Genomic DNA, 14,637 nt, shown 5'->3' on the forward strand with positions numbered 1-14,637 from the left:
AAAATGAAACAAAATAATTATTAAATGGGATGTATACAATGGATAGTTGACGGAAGAAACGTTTAAAAATGTTATACAATATCGTACATTTTAATACTTTTATATCATTCGGATCGTTTTATTAGCTATGAAAGTTTATAGAATGAGATGTATATTTAGATTAAAAGAAAGATCTGATGACTTCATAATTATTTACCTTAATCTTAATGATAATAATAATTCTTGTTTTAGCTATTTAAATGGTTTATTATATTAGTAGCTTTTAATTAACTTACCACACATATTTAGTGAGTAATTATTAAATATAATCATTTAGAAAGAAATAACCTAATTTCAATTTTCCGTCTGCATTTATTAATAATATTTATGAACTCTCTTTGATCCTTAAAATAATAATAATAAATAAATAGACTTTCTTTCAAACGTGTTTTAATTTTAAAATATATGTACTAATTCAATAAACAAATTTGGGATGGGATTTTTTATTTATTTATTTTAGGCTTTTTCTTTTTGTTACAATTATTTTTTTAAAAAAAAACTAGCTATTTAATTTATTAAACAACATTACAATATTATATATGTATATATATAGAGAGAGACATAATTATATATGTAAATTATTTTCCAGATTTCTAAGTCTAACTACTTAGGGAAAAAATATTAAATTATTTATTTAGACCGATTAAATTGAAAAAAATAAAAATAAAAATAGTCAACATATTAATGTATTTAAGAAAAAATACATATGCGTAATAAATTATTTTTGCCTCACGAAAAATAATAATATTAATAATTATAATTAAAATGATTCAATCGTGGATGCCACAACAAATTCCCTCTTCTTGTACAAACTCTCCTTCCATCACCATTTTCCCAAAATGGCCGAGCCGAGAAAATCCCCCTCGCCGGCGCCGCCTCTACGGTCATCTCCGCAGTCGTCACCGCTGCCGGCAATGTCACTCCAACCATCTCCAAAACGATCAGGTTTCTCAAAGCCTACAAAACTCCTCCGGCAAGTCCGCTCTGTCTTCCGTACACTTCCGATTCTGTCGCCGGCGTGTCGAATTCCACTAAACGGCAGTCGGCTACACGACGGCTACGTACACGGTGGCGCTCGGATCACTGGAACGATCTTCGGTTACCGGAAGTCGCGAGTTAATTTGGCGTTCCAAGAAAGCCCTAGGTGCCTACCGATTTTGATTTTGGAACTGGCGATTCCGACGGGGAAACTCCTCCAGGACATGGGGCAAGGGCTCGTCAGGCTCGCGTTGGAGTGCGAGAAGCGGCCGTCGGAGAAGAGGAAGATTCTGGAAGAGCCGATTTGGACATTGTACTGTAATGGAAGAAAATCGGGATATGGAGTTCGGAGAGATCCGTCCAGTGAGGATATGAAAATTATGCAGACTTTGAACGCGGTGTCGATGGGCGCCGGCGTGATCCCGGCGGAGGAAGCGGCGGAGACGGCGGACGGTGATCAATTGACGTATATGAGAGCGTATTTTGAGCGAGTGACTGGATCCAAGGACTCCGAGACGTTCTACATGATGAATCCGGATAGCAGTAATGGTGCTGAACTCAGTGTTTTCTTGGTTAGAATTTAAATAATATTTTTTATTTTTCTTTTTATTTTTTGGTTGTTTTTCTTTTTAGCTGATAATATTATTGTTAATTTCTTGATGCTTTGAAGATAGTGTCGGAAAAATGTATCATGACGTGTAAAAATCGTTGAGAAATTTTCATTTTCTGACGTTGAAAAAACCTGAATTCATTACTGACAAGTGGAAAAAAAACCCATGAATTATTGCAATATTGTAAATTTTTTTAGTTAAATTAATAAAAATATATTTATAACAAACTTCACGGCTAACCTATATCTTTAAAATGTGTAATACTTCGTTATTACTAATGTGAGATTTCATAATTCACTCTTTTAAATAAGTGTGGGATCTCAGAATCTACCGTGTCCACTAACTTGGGGGCTATTGTCATTCTCGGTCTGGCACACTGCCCATAATACTATTTACCAAAAATAATAATAATAATAATAATAATAATAAAATAAATAAAAATTATTATTATGTTTTAAAATAAATAAATAATAATAAAATAAAAACAAAATTTCCCCATTCTCACCCACTGTTGTCACTTCTTCCATAATCTCTTCCCAATCAAAATGAAACAGAAATGAAAAGAATTTCAGTAGAAAACAGAAATACCTCACATCATAGGAGATGAATTTATAAGAGATGATGAAGATTTATACAGGGAGAGATTTCAGATTTCTCAACTTATATCTCATATCTCTCTTCTTTTATCTAATTATTTAATTTTATTTAGCAATTTATCGGTTTGAGAGATACTATGTGATCAATATTAGAAAAAATAAAACTCATTAAATTAGTCAGAAGTAATTGCTAACATAATTGTGTAATAAACAAAAATCAAAACAAAGGTTTAAGTAGATTTAATTTATCAAAAATTCCCTATTTCCCACAAAAACAAACATAAATAGAAAAACAAAAAGGTTCAGTTTTACTAGAAAGAAATATTGTTGGAAGAGGTTATAGTTTTCTTTTATTTTATTTTATTTAATGATATTAATTTATTAATTTGGTTACAGTCAGTTAATTTTGAATTAGAGATTAAAGAAAGAAAAAAAAAGGAAAAGGTTAATACGCATTAAATAGTTTGTATGAAGATAATACTATAACAAACATATATAAATACTTTGAAGATTTAACTTATGCAAAGAGTTTAAGGTTCGAAGTATTTCATCACGATGGATAGGAGTACGATCATTATGTTTTACAAAATGGTGTCGGTAGGGATATGATCATTATGTTTTACATAATGCTGTCGGCAATAGTACGATCATTTTGTTTTACATAATGCTACCATGGTAGTTACTAGTTCTAACGGGTGTCTAGCCTAAGGAGCTCCTAGAGTATGTTCGTCCAACAAGAAAAGTGGCCCAGCGGTATGCGAACTGACTAGTGAGTCCATACTCACACGTATGGGCTGTGTGTAAAGTATATGGTACACATCCAAGTTACCCGTTAGAATAGTGTCGTAGGAAAATAGATTGAAATGATAGGTCCCGTCATTGCATTCATATGTTCTTGCATTTAATCCCAATAGTGGGTCACTTATTGAGTATTTCTTGTAATTCTACATTTTTCAGGTTAAGGCAAGACATTCCTGTATGGCTAGCATCGCAATTCAAGAGCATGATACATGCATAGGGTTGGGCTAGAATATGATGATTTTAATTTAAACGTTTATTTATTTTATTTAGCTTTTTTGTTGTATCATTTTAGATGTGTTTTCGAAACACGTAAGTCCTGGCTGTGTTTTAAGATAAAAGTTACGTTTTATGAAATTTAAATGAAGTATTTCCGCATTTAATATTTTTTATATGTATACAGCAGTGACCTTGAATGTTGTCACCAAATTTAAATGAAGTATTTCAGCATTGATGAACCTGTAGGGAAAAAATTAAAAGGAATCAACCACAGTCATGGGAGGACATAACTTGAATGTTGTCACAAAATTAGTAAATAACCCGTCTCCAAAATTGATGCTCAGCCACTTCTATCACTGAACACCACGCCCCACCGCACATTATTGTTATTATTATTTTTGTTTTAATATTGATAATAATATTCATGTAAGTTTTTTAAAACCCGTCTGCTAAAAAGGTTTTCATACTTTTATAAATAATGTTTTGTTCTCTCGTCCAATCGAGATGGAATCTTGCAATCCATAGGATCCACCGTTCTCCCTGACACTTGTCCCCTTCTCCAATCGAAGTAGGATCTCGAATCGAGTACCAATCAATGTGGATAACAAGATGTAGAAATTTATGGATGAACGAAGTATTTATAAGCCTAATATTTTAAAAATAAAATAATTATCAAACAATCAAAATTATTTTGAAATTGAAAAATTAAATAATGTCGAACTTTGAAATTAAGACCAAACGGTTGGAGAAGACGTACGATATATAAACTATTTTTTTCTTTTGAAAACCTCTTTAAAAAAAAGTATATGAAAAAATAAAGAATTTAATAGGTAAAACTAGTATTTATAAGTTAAGTTATGTTCAATAAATTCGTTTTTTCCTAATTTCTTTGCTACGATCTTCACATATTTTTAAAATTAATTTTAAGACAAATTTTCAGTTTTAGTTTTAAAGAATTTGATTTAAAAAAATAAACAGATTGCAAAACATTTTGAAACAATTACTTATAACTCATAATCTTTAAATTTTTAAATTTGAATTTAATAACTGTTTGATAAATATATATTTCAAAAAGGGTGAATATTTGATAAAAATTAGAAAATTCATGATTATTTTTTTTAAATAATCATCCCAAAATAAATATTAACAGAGTAAGTTGGGATAACCAATATTTGCAGAAAGATAATGGTAATAAGAAGCGGAAATTAAATAAAGGTGGTAATTTTGATATATTTAACTTCAGATTTATTTTAAAAAAAAGATAATTAAAATCAGATTTTGTAATAAGATAAGGAAATTCAAAACTCAATACGAAAATCAAAATATTTTCCTTATATAAACTCTCCCATCTTCCCACCAATCAACATATTTGATTCATCATTTTGAACGTCTCTAATTCAAAACCGAACGTGAAACCTTCTTCCGAAACACTTTTTCTTTCTTTTAAAACTTCATTTGATTCATAAACAAACTCTAGCTTCCTTTTTCGCTCGATCAAAATATTCTTGAAATCCTTGATAAACAACCAAACGACTCCATTCATAAGGGAAAAGCTTACAGATCTTTCCAGATCGTAGAACGATGGCCGGTTCCCTGAAACGAAAATCTCAAGCTCTTCGCTCTCAGATTTCAGGGTACATTACCTTAATTTTTGCATGCATGCTTTTTTATCAATAAAAATTATTTAACTATTTTTCGTCTACGAGTTTTCAATAATAAATTTATTACCACGGTTGCGACCCAGTTCTGCCGATTTGGCAGTGGCTCGAGCTCTTTTTTAATTGTTTCCCTCTAATTTATGATGTGCAGGACAATTAAAATGGCGCGTTTTAGTGCTTCTCCACCGCCCATAGAATCACTCCCAAACGATTTATTGATCGAAGTTCTGGCAAAAGTTGCAGCTTCTTCATTCACCGACTTAGTCCATGCCAAACTAGCCACTAAAAAATTTCTCGAAGCATCAAGCCACAACTACATATTCCAACACGCATCTCTTGAAAACTTCCATAAACTTCTATGGAACAACAGCAAAGAGTTTTGGTCGTTCATGGAAAAATGCAACAATAACGGAAACCCAGAGACTTTATACCGAAAGGGAATGCTGGAATTCTTCACTCATTGTAGAGAAGCTTCTGGAATGGCATATTTAAAGCTTTCTGCCCAAAAAGGCTACCCGGATGCTTGTTACGTATACGGCATCATTCTGTACGCAACGAGTATGGAGGATGAGGGAGTAAAGTTCTTGAAAATTTGTGAGGCAAAATTAGGGTTTAAACTGGCTAAATGTCGCGGGAGAGTTAAGGAATTTATTTATTATCTTTGGGTTAAGAACAAGATTTATGTACTGGAAAATGATTCCAGTAATCGAAGGGGCTGTGAGAGTGTGATTAAGAATTGTTGTAGGAAGAATGTGAGAAGAATTGGATGTGATTGGAATGATGAGGATGATTATTATGGAGAACACACGTGCGAAGCGTGTAAATGGAATGGGGAAGTTTTGAGATTTTGTAATATGCTTAGAACCGGGAGTTATAATATTATGGAATGGGACTTGTAATTACTATTATGAAGTTAATGATACAATTATTCGTTATTTTTTATAATTGTATTCATATATTTGAATGATTTAATTATCCAAGCTTATCCAGATTCAAAATTGGAAATTATTTTAAAATATTAGTGCATTTATAATAAAATCTAAAATATATTATAATCTTACTTCGGTTGGTAGAAAACAAATCATTCTTTCTAAACGTGTGAAAACCTCTACCTACCAAATGGGTTTTAAAAACCTTGGGGAAAACCCCAAAAGAGAAATAAAATATATATATTAGCATTAGATCTGGACCGTTACAAATTATATTAGAACCAAACACCGTGCGATTGGTCGGCTAGGATGCTGAAATAAGAACCATAAATTTACTTTCACTACCCTTGTTTTATGGTGTTAGGTAAATGAAATATAAACAAAAAAAAAAAGAAAACAAAATCTTCTCCATTAATGAAACTACAAAAACATAGCATCAGTACAGCTTCTTTCTTTCTAAATGGTTATATTTAATAATTACTTACTAAATATATGTTCTAAGTTTCGGCACTATCAATTAAAAACTCATACATTAAAAATTTAATTAACTATTATTAAAAGTAAATAATTATGAAGTCTTCGAATCTGTCTGTTAATCTAAATATATATCTTATTTTATATACTTTTATAGCTAATAAAATGAATTGAATGATATATAAGTATTAAAACGTACGATATTGTATAGTATTTTTAAACGTCTTGTCCGTAAACTGTCCATTGTCTACACCTCATTTAATAATGATATGAATCATGTTAAATTAGCTTTCTGTGTGAGCGTTTTGCAGGGATTCTAGAAGGACCTCTAGCTTTGCAAATTTCAGCATGGTAGGCGCTTATCAAATAATTATTTCGTTTTGTTTTTTTTTTTATTTTTGAAAAGTTTATTTGTATTTTCTTGTAATTTTTATAACAAGGAGATTCTATTTTTTTTTAATTAAATATTTCTACTATTAAATAAATTTTTATTACAAAAATAGATTTTACTAAACTATTTTATCTTTTTAATTTTTAAATTTTGAAAACCTAATTATAGTTATAAACTTTCCTAATCTTTAAATTTTCAAATATGAATTTAATAACCGTTTAATAAATATACATTTAAAAAATGTGAATATTTTATAAAAAATGTAGATCAGATAAATAAGAAAATTTATGATTTTTAAAAAAAAAAAATAATCATCCACAAAAAGAAATATTAACTGAGTAAATATAGTCGGAGTAAACCTAAGATTTACGGAAAGATAATTGTAATAACAATTAGAAATTAAATAAAGGCTGTAATTTTGAAATATTTAATTTCAGATTTGTTTTTTAAAAAAAAAATAATTAAAATCAGATTTTGTAATAAGATTAGGAAATTCAAAACTCAATCGAAAAATCAAAATATTTTCCTTATATAAACTCTTCCATTTTCCCTCCCATCAACATATTTTCCTCTTTCTAAACACACTTTCTTTCCTTTAAAACCCCATCTCACTGCTTCCTTTCTGCTCGTCTCTACCAAAATATTCCAGAAATTCTTGATAAACAGCTCAACGCCCCCGTTCATAAGTGAAAAGCTTGCAGATCGTAGAACGATGGCCGGTTCCTTGAAACGAAAATCTCAAGCTCTTGACTCTCAAATTTCAAGGTACGTTAGCTTAATTTTTGCATGCATGTTTTTTTTATTAATAAAAATTATTTGATTATTTTTCATCGTCGAGTTTTGAATAATAAATTTATTACGGTGGTTGTGACATGTTTTTGCCAATTTGGTGGCGGCTTGAGCTCTTCTTTAAGTTTGTTTCCTTCTAATTTATGATGTGTAGGATAACCAAGATGGTGCGTTTCAGTGATTTTCCACCGACCATAGAATCACTCCCAAACGATTTATTCATCGAAGTTCTGGCAAAAGTTGCCGCTTTTTCATTCACGGATTTAATCCAAGCCAAATTAGCCACCAAGGAATTTCTCAAAGCATCAAGTCATGGCTACATATTCCAGCACGCGTCCCTTAGAAACTTCCAAAAACTTCTATGGAACAACAACCCAGAGTTTTGGTCGTTCATGGAAAAATGCAACAATAACGGAAATCCAGAGACTCTATACCAGAAGGGAATGTTTGAATTCTTCACTCATTGTAGAGAAGCTTCTGGAATGGCATATTTAAAGCTTTCTGCCCAAAAAGGCTACCCAGAAGCTTGTTACGTATACGGCATCATTTTGTACGCAGCGAGTTTGGAGGATGAGGGAGTGAAATTCTTGAAGATTTGTGAGGCAAAATTAGGGTTTAAATTGGCTGAATGTCGTCGGAGAGTTAAGGAATTTGTTCGTTATCTTTGGGTTAAGAACAAGATTTCTTTGTTGGAAAAGGATTCCAGTGATCAGAGGGGCTGTGAGAGTGTGGTTAAGAATTGTTATAAGAAGAACGTGAGAAGAATTGGATGAAATGGGAACGATGAGGATGATTATTATGGAGAACACACGTGTGAAGTGTGTAAATGGAATGAAGAAGTTTCGAGATTTTGTAATATGCTTAGAACCGGAAGTTATGATATGCTGTAGGGCACTTGTAGTTACCATTATTAGCTTAATAATAAAATTATTTGTATTTTTTTATAATTGTGTATTCATATATTTGAATTAATTAAGGGTCAAAGCTTATCAATATTTAAATTTGAAAATTATTTTAAAATATTACTACATTTATAATAAAGTCGGGACTCGAAAGTACATTGTGAGATTTCACATTAATTGGGGAAGAAAACGAAATATGAACGTATAAAACTTCTTCATATTCGAGACGCTCTATTTATTTTAAAGATAAATATTAATAAATACCGGTGGAAAACTGAAATTAGGTTTATGCTGTTAGGTAATGGAAATATAAACCAAAAAGGAAAAAACAAAATATTTTCCATTAATGAAACTTACGAAAACATAGCATCCGTGTAGCTTATTTCTTTATGAATGATTACTATAATAATTACGTATAAGTTTTGGAACTATTAATTAAAAGCTACTAATATAATTAAAATTTTAAATATCTAACACAAAAATCATTATTATCATTAAGTTAATATAGGTAAATAATGTTGTGGATTATTGAGAGTGAGTCCCACATTGGTTAATTTAGTGGAAGATGATGTGTTTATAAATGAGAAATACTATTTCCATTGGTATTAGTCATTTTAGGGAAGGTGAAAATAAAATCAGGAAATTTTTTAACTTCAGATCTCTTTTTAAAAAAGATAATAAACTTTCATAATCTTTAAATTTTTAAATTTAAATTTAATAATAGTTGATAAATATATATTTAAAAAATGTAAATAAGATAAATATTTAATTTCGATTTGTTTTTAACAAAAGATAATTAAAATCAGATTTCGTTTAAATTTTTAAATTTGAATTTAATAATAGTTGATAAATATATATTTAAAAAATGTAAATAAGATAAATATTTAATTTCGATTTGTTTTTAACAAAAGATAATTAAAATCAGATTTCGTAATAAGATAAGGAAATTCAAAACTTGATGACTCCCATTTTCCCTCCAATCAACATATTTGAGGAAGCACTTATTTTTTTTTTCTTTCTTTCTTTCATAAATAGGTTCATAAACAAATTTCAGTTTCCTCACTGCTTCTCTCGATAAAAATATTTGTGAAATTCTTTATAAACAGCGAAACGATGCCGTTCATAAGTGAAAAGCTTGAAGATCGTAGCACGATGGTCAGTTCCCTGAAACGAAAATCCCAGGCTCTTGACTCTCAAATTTCAATGTACGTTAAATTAATTTTTGCATGCATACTTTTTTTATTAATAAAAATTATTTGATTATTTTTTGTCTAGAGTTTTTAATAATAAATTTATTACAACGGTTGTGACTTACTTTTGACGATTTGGCGGCGGCTCGAGTTCTTCTTTAAGTTTGTTTCTCTCTAATTTATGATGTGCAGGACAACCAAAATGGCGCGTTTTATGCTTCTCCATTGGCCATAGAATCACTCCCAAATGATTTATTGATTGAAGTTTTGGCAAAAGTTGCCGCTTTTTCATTCACGCATTTAGTCCAAGCCAAATTAGCCACCAAGGATTTTCTCGAAGCATCAAGTCATGGCTACATATTCCAGCACGCGTCCCTTGGAAACTTCCAGAAGCTTCTATGGAACAACAGCATAGAGTTTTGGTCGTTCATGGAAAAATGCAACAACAACGAGAACCCAGAGACTCTATACCGAAAGGGGATGCTAGAATTCTTCACCCATTGTAGAGAAGCTTTTGGAATGACATATTTAAAACTTTCTGCCCAAAAAGGCTACCCGAAAGCTTGTTATGTATACGGCATCATTTTGTAGGCAACGAGTTTGGAGGATGAGGGAGTGAAGTTCTTGAAGATTTGTGAGGCGAAATTAGGGCTTAAATTGGCTGAATGTCATTGGAGAGTTAAGGAATTTGTTCGTTATCTTTGGGTTAAGAACAAGATTTCTTTGTCGGAAAAAGATTTCGATGACCAAAGAGACTGTGAGAGTGTAGTTAAGAATAGTTGTAAGAAGAACGTGAAAAGAATTAGATGGGATGAGAACGATGGGGATGATTATTATGGAGAACACACGTGCGAAGCGTGTAAATGGGATGAGGAAGTTTTGAGATTTTGTAATATGCTTAGAACTGGAAATTATGATATTAGGTTGGGGCACTTGTAATTACCATTATGGGTATGAATATATTTGAATATATATAAAACCTAAATATAAATTTTTTTATTTATATGAATTTTTAGCGCATTTGAAAGAATCACTATTAAACCGAATAAATTTAGAAGAACTAAACGAATAAAAATATGAAAGTTTGGCGCTAAATTTGTAATTTAAGCTGATTTTGATAATTTGTGAAAGGACGAAAATAGCCTCCACAATTCGAATAATTCTCTGTTCGCAAAAGAACCCTAAACCCATCGCCATAGCCCCACGCACCGAACCACAACAAGAAACCAGGCGAAAGCATCAGAAGTTGACGCTTCTCCAGACGTAATCTCTCTCTCTCTCTCTCTCACTCGGGAATTCGGAGTGATCTTTTTCGATATGTTGTTTTCCATTTCTCAGTGCGCTGTGATGTGGATGTGTGTGTTCTTTACCGATTCGTTGTTTTTCTACTCCAACTTCAACTTGTTCTTCTTTTGGATTTTGATTTTCTTTGTGTTATCCGTTCTTCTTTCTCTCAGAAGGCGACCACCACTTGAAAAAGCCAAAATTCTCTTTCCGCTACTTTCTGAAGCACGCACACTTGATCAATGGCGATCAGAGTTATGGACTTGGTGTCCGGAGTTTCACTGAATTGTTTTCATTTCAAAAACCCTAAAGGACATCAGAAATCTAGGGATTTCTCTATCAGATGCTCTGTTCCTCTCTCTTCCTCCCATGGCGCTGCCACTATCGGTACTCGGAGGAGTTCTCTTTTTGTTGGATTTTTACTCTTTTCAGTTACTGTTTGAATGATTATGATTTTTTTTTTTTTGTTGCATTGTTTTAAGATTTGGGAGAGAGGCCATGGAAGGTGTCGGATGCTCGGCTGGTGCTTGAAGATGGTTCAATTTGGAGGGCCAAGTCTTTTGGCGCTTCGGGAACCCAAGTTGGTGAAGTGGTTTTCAACACTTCTTTGACAGGGTATGTATGTTTGTGGGAGCTTTTAGCCGATTTCTATGTAAATATCATGCCATTACTTCGGGAATCCAAATTGGAAGTAGAGATAGTTTGCTATGACGATGGAACATTTTTCTTTTTCAGTTATTAGTTCACAGTTTATGATGTTTATCGATGCTTCCTGACACGATGAATCTGCAGGTATCAAGAGATTCTAACAGATCCCAGCTATGCCGGGCAGTTCGTGCTGATGACAAATCCTCATATTGGCAATACTGGTGTCAATTTCGGTACGCCATGCCTTCAAACTCGTCGTGTTGTGTAGTCTTGAGAACTGTTTAATAATATTGACTGAGTACCATTTCCAATTAGATGATGAAGAAGCTCGGGAATGCTTTCTCGCTGGCCTGGTGATCAGAAGCCTAAGCATCAGGTGCATTTCCTTCTCTTACTCTGTTTAACCAAATTATTTAAGTAGTCGATTAGTGTAATTGTAACTTATGGCCTCTGTTATTCCACTTATTGTTCTTCCAGCACTTCGAATTGGAGGTGTAAACAGACGCTTGGTGATTATTTAACTGAGAGAAACATCATGGGAATTTGTAAGTAACTTTATATTAGGATTTTTCTAATGACAATATGCAGAATTTTTTAAATTCTCTAATCTGTAGAAACTTGTGTTTTGCTTCGTCATGGAGCAGATGATGTCGACACTCGTGCTATTACTCGCCGGTTAAGGGAAGATGGAAGTCTTATTGGTGTTTTAAGCACTGAAAAATCAAAATCTGATGATGAGCTATTGGAAATGTCTCGGTCATGGGACATTGTTGGTAAGGATTTGGTGCAAAAGTGCAGTTTGTAATATTCATAAAATGCTGGAAACAATGAGAAGTATTCTTGCTTCTGTTCGGCAGGTGTCGACTTAATTAGTGGCGTTTCATGCAAATCTCCTTATGAATGGGTGAATAGAACAAGTTTGGAATGGGAGTTCAAATCTGGTGGGCACAGTTCAGAGACCTTTCATGTGAGTGTGCAAGAACCTTAAGATCATATTTTAGTTGTATTGCCATGAACGTTCTTATTTTGTATTTTGGCAATGCACCTTTACGTTGATACTTTGTGTTAAAAAAGGTCGTGGCATATGATTTCGGAATCAAGAGTAACATACTTAGGCGTTTGGCATCTTATGGATGCAAAATTACTGTTGTCCCGTCCACATGGGCGGCAACGGAGACCTTGAAGTTGAAGCCAGATGGGGTTCTCTTCAGCAACGGCCCCGGTGATCCATCAGCAGTTCCTTATGCTGTTGAAACGGTCAAGCAACTACTTGGAAAGGTACCTGTTTTTGGAATTTGTATGGGACATCAATTGCTTGGTCAGGCCTTAGGTGGTAAGACCTTCAAAATGAAGTTTGGTCATCATGGAGGCAATCATCCCGTACGCAACTTCCGTGACGACCGTGTAGAAATTAGTGCTCAGGTGTGGCTATATCAAAATTTATCAACTTCATATCTATCATTTGTGTTCTTATGGTTTTTATTCAGACTTCATTGCATTCACTTTTGTGTTTTTCGTGGCAGAATCACAACTATGCAGTCGACCCTGCATCCCTTCCTGAGGGCGTCGAAGTAACCCACATCAATCTTAACGATGGAAGTTGTGCTGGCCTTGCTTTCCCAAAGCTTAAGATTATGTCTCTTCAATACCATCCGGAAGCATCCCCCGGACCTCATGATTCTGACTCTGGTAACAAACATCTTATATTAACTTCCAAGCAATTTTGGTCTCTGAATAGTTTTTTATCTGTTTCCTATTTCAATTTTTGTACTTTTGATTCTTGAATTCTTCTGGCATCCTAGCTATTAGGTTCTCGTTATATATCATCATTTTAGCGATTAAATATGGAGGTTAGTTGACAATTGGAGACAAAATTGATGTTACCTAAGTTAAAAGGACAAATAGATATAACTTCAAAGGGTGAGGGGCTAAAATATAAATTGTTGTAGTTTGGGGCTAGAATAGGAAATGAGTAGAAATTCATGGACCTTGGCCATATTTAAACCAAATAATGATAGAATTCTGCACATTGCAGAAGAATGCATTGTGTTCTAAATCATATCCTTTTTAAGTGTCTATTTTCAAATCATACTCATATACTTTGAAAAGGGATTCAACACTCCTGTTGTAACTTCTAAAAAAGAAATAGCACCTTTCTGTTAAAACCTCTCTTAAAACCTAAGAAGCACGAGCACTGGACACAAACACATGGGTTAAAATCATTTTTTCCATGTTTAAATCCACTCTCAAACACGTACCTTTAATCATTCAAAATCAATTTAAAGTATGGTTTTACATCATTAAACGAGACTTTGAATGATTAAAGACAAGTTTGGAACTGATTTTGGACCCGAGTGCTCATTTTGCACATGTCATGTGTATGTTTGTTTAATCTAGTCAATAGAAAGTCATGATTTGCAAGGAGTGTTTGAAATTATCTTTTGAAGGCACATAGTATGATTTGAAAAATAAACAAACTATATGATGGAATTTGCAACTATATGCTGAGTTGATTTCTGAATGCTTTGTGACTGACCAAAACCAAATTGTTTGGTTTCAGTTTTTGGAGATTTCATAGAGATGATGAAGCAAGAAAAGAGAAATAGTTGATTTGATCAGAGCAGGTATTGCTTTCAATAGGGAGAGTGGTGGTGTTATGAAAAGGGACAGTACTGTATATTTCCCCTCTCATAAACTGTTTGCTTCTATCTGATCATTGTTAAGCCAGGTGGTTTGCTTGAAAATATATTTTTAAAAATAATAATTTCTACTTAATTGGGAACATTTCATAATTTCTTTTTTCTTTTCTCTTGAATCTTGAAAAAAGAAATAAAAAGAAATATGATGCTGTGTAGAAGGCATTAATTTGAACTGTAATTATTTTTATTCTTCGTTTTATTCGAGCAGTTTATTTGAACCCTTATAAAAAGGAAATGCTCGATTTTGATTGTTACTTGGTAATTTTTTTAATATTAAAAACTAATTATTCAAGTAAGATAAATATTCATGATTAAAGTAGTTATTTTATAAAAAAAAAAAAATTAAAATTAAACAAACAAGTCCCCAATTTAGAAAATGCTCGATTTTGATTGTTAATTTATTGTATATTTGAGAGGGACTTTAAAAAAATT

At 32.3% G+C, this 14,637-nt stretch overlaps 5 protein-coding genes across 7 annotated transcripts; all 5 read left to right on the forward strand.

Moving 5' to 3' along the window:
• The first annotated feature begins 772 nt into the window (after positions 1-772).
• LOC111458655 (protein MIZU-KUSSEI 1) lies at positions 773-1,749 on the forward strand. Its single transcript, XM_023101419.1, has one exon. It carries the CDS (start codon positions 879-881, stop codon positions 1,599-1,601), a length of 723 nt encoding a protein of 240 aa, XP_022957187.1. The 5' UTR covers positions 773-878; the 3' UTR covers positions 1,602-1,749.
• Positions 1,750-4,822: 3,073 nt separating this feature from the next.
• On the forward strand, positions 4,823-5,798 carry LOC111458703 (F-box protein At2g35280-like). Its single transcript, XM_023101495.1, has 2 exons — positions 4,823-4,875; positions 5,051-5,798. The coding sequence occupies exons 1-2, from the start codon at positions 4,823-4,825 to the stop codon at positions 5,796-5,798; spliced, it is 801 nt and encodes a 266-aa protein (XP_022957263.1).
• Positions 5,799-7,405: 1,607 nt separating this feature from the next.
• LOC111458708 (putative F-box protein At1g67623) lies at positions 7,406-8,255 on the forward strand. The gene is made up of 2 exons (XM_023101501.1): positions 7,406-7,458; positions 7,637-8,255. The coding sequence occupies exons 1-2, from the start codon at positions 7,406-7,408 to the stop codon at positions 8,253-8,255; spliced, it is 672 nt and encodes a 223-aa protein (XP_022957269.1).
• Positions 8,256-9,497: 1,242 nt separating this feature from the next.
• LOC111458709 (putative F-box protein At1g67623) lies at positions 9,498-10,165 on the forward strand. Its single transcript, XM_023101502.1, has 2 exons — positions 9,498-9,539; positions 9,767-10,165. The coding sequence occupies exons 1-2, from the start codon at positions 9,498-9,500 to the stop codon at positions 10,163-10,165; spliced, it is 441 nt and encodes a 146-aa protein (XP_022957270.1).
• Positions 10,166-10,730: 565 nt separating this feature from the next.
• On the forward strand, positions 10,731-14,298 carry LOC111458831 (carbamoyl-phosphate synthase small chain, chloroplastic-like). Of its 3 annotated transcripts, none has more exons than XM_023101654.1 (11): positions 10,731-10,837; positions 11,032-11,245; positions 11,341-11,473; positions 11,651-11,739; positions 11,822-11,882; positions 11,984-12,051; positions 12,151-12,279; positions 12,364-12,473; positions 12,581-12,928; positions 13,030-13,195; positions 14,067-14,298. In XM_023101654.1, the coding sequence occupies exons 2-11, from the start codon at positions 11,101-11,103 to the stop codon at positions 14,114-14,116; spliced, it is 1,299 nt and encodes a 432-aa protein (XP_022957422.1). In that variant the 5' UTR covers positions 10,731-10,837; positions 11,032-11,100; the 3' UTR covers positions 14,117-14,298. The 3 variants fall into 3 exon arrangements, with proteins under 3 accessions (XP_022957422.1, XP_022957424.1, XP_022957423.1); XM_023101656.1 differs by having other exon boundaries at positions 10,772-10,837; positions 11,035-11,245; XM_023101655.1 differs by having other exon boundaries at positions 10,814-10,929.
• The last annotated feature ends 339 nt before the right edge of the window (positions 14,299-14,637 follow it).

This window comes from Cucurbita moschata, unplaced genomic scaffold, assembly GCF_002738365.1.
Source record: "Cucurbita moschata cultivar Rifu unplaced genomic scaffold, Cmos_1.0 Cmo_Scf00021, whole genome shotgun sequence".
NCBI classification, from domain to species: Eukaryota; Viridiplantae; Streptophyta; class Magnoliopsida; order Cucurbitales; family Cucurbitaceae; genus Cucurbita; species Cucurbita moschata.

Excerpts from the sequence above, each read along its gene's own strand:
- LOC111458655 (XM_023101419.1), top strand. The coding sequence starts at position 879 with ATGGCCGAGCCGAGAAAATCCCCCTCGCCGGCGCCGCCTCTACGGTCA.
- LOC111458703 (XM_023101495.1), top strand. The coding sequence starts at position 4,823 with ATGGCCGGTTCCCTGAAACGAAAATCTCAAGCTCTTCGCTCTCAGATT. Across the intron at positions 4,876-5,050 it reads CTTCGCTCTCAGATTTCAGG|GACAATTAAAATGGCGCGTT; the intron begins GTACATTACCTT and ends TATGATGTGCAG.
- LOC111458708 (XM_023101501.1), top strand. The coding sequence starts at position 7,406 with ATGGCCGGTTCCTTGAAACGAAAATCTCAAGCTCTTGACTCTCAAATT. Across the intron at positions 7,459-7,636 it reads CTTGACTCTCAAATTTCAAG|GATAACCAAGATGGTGCGTT; the intron begins GTACGTTAGCTT and ends TATGATGTGTAG.
- LOC111458709 (XM_023101502.1), top strand. The coding sequence starts at position 9,498 with ATGCCGTTCATAAGTGAAAAGCTTGAAGATCGTAGCACGATG. Across the intron at positions 9,540-9,766 it reads TTGAAGATCGTAGCACGATG|GACAACCAAAATGGCGCGTT; the intron begins GTCAGTTCCCTG and ends TATGATGTGCAG.
- LOC111458831 (XM_023101654.1), top strand. The coding sequence starts at position 11,101 with ATGGCGATCAGAGTTATGGACTTGGTGTCCGGAGTTTCACTGAATTGT. Across the intron at positions 11,883-11,983 it reads ATCAGAAGCCTAAGCATCAG|CACTTCGAATTGGAGGTGTA; the intron begins GTGCATTTCCTT and ends TTGTTCTTCCAG. Across the intron at positions 12,474-12,580 it reads ACAGTTCAGAGACCTTTCAT|GTCGTGGCATATGATTTCGG; the intron begins GTGAGTGTGCAA and ends GTGTTAAAAAAG.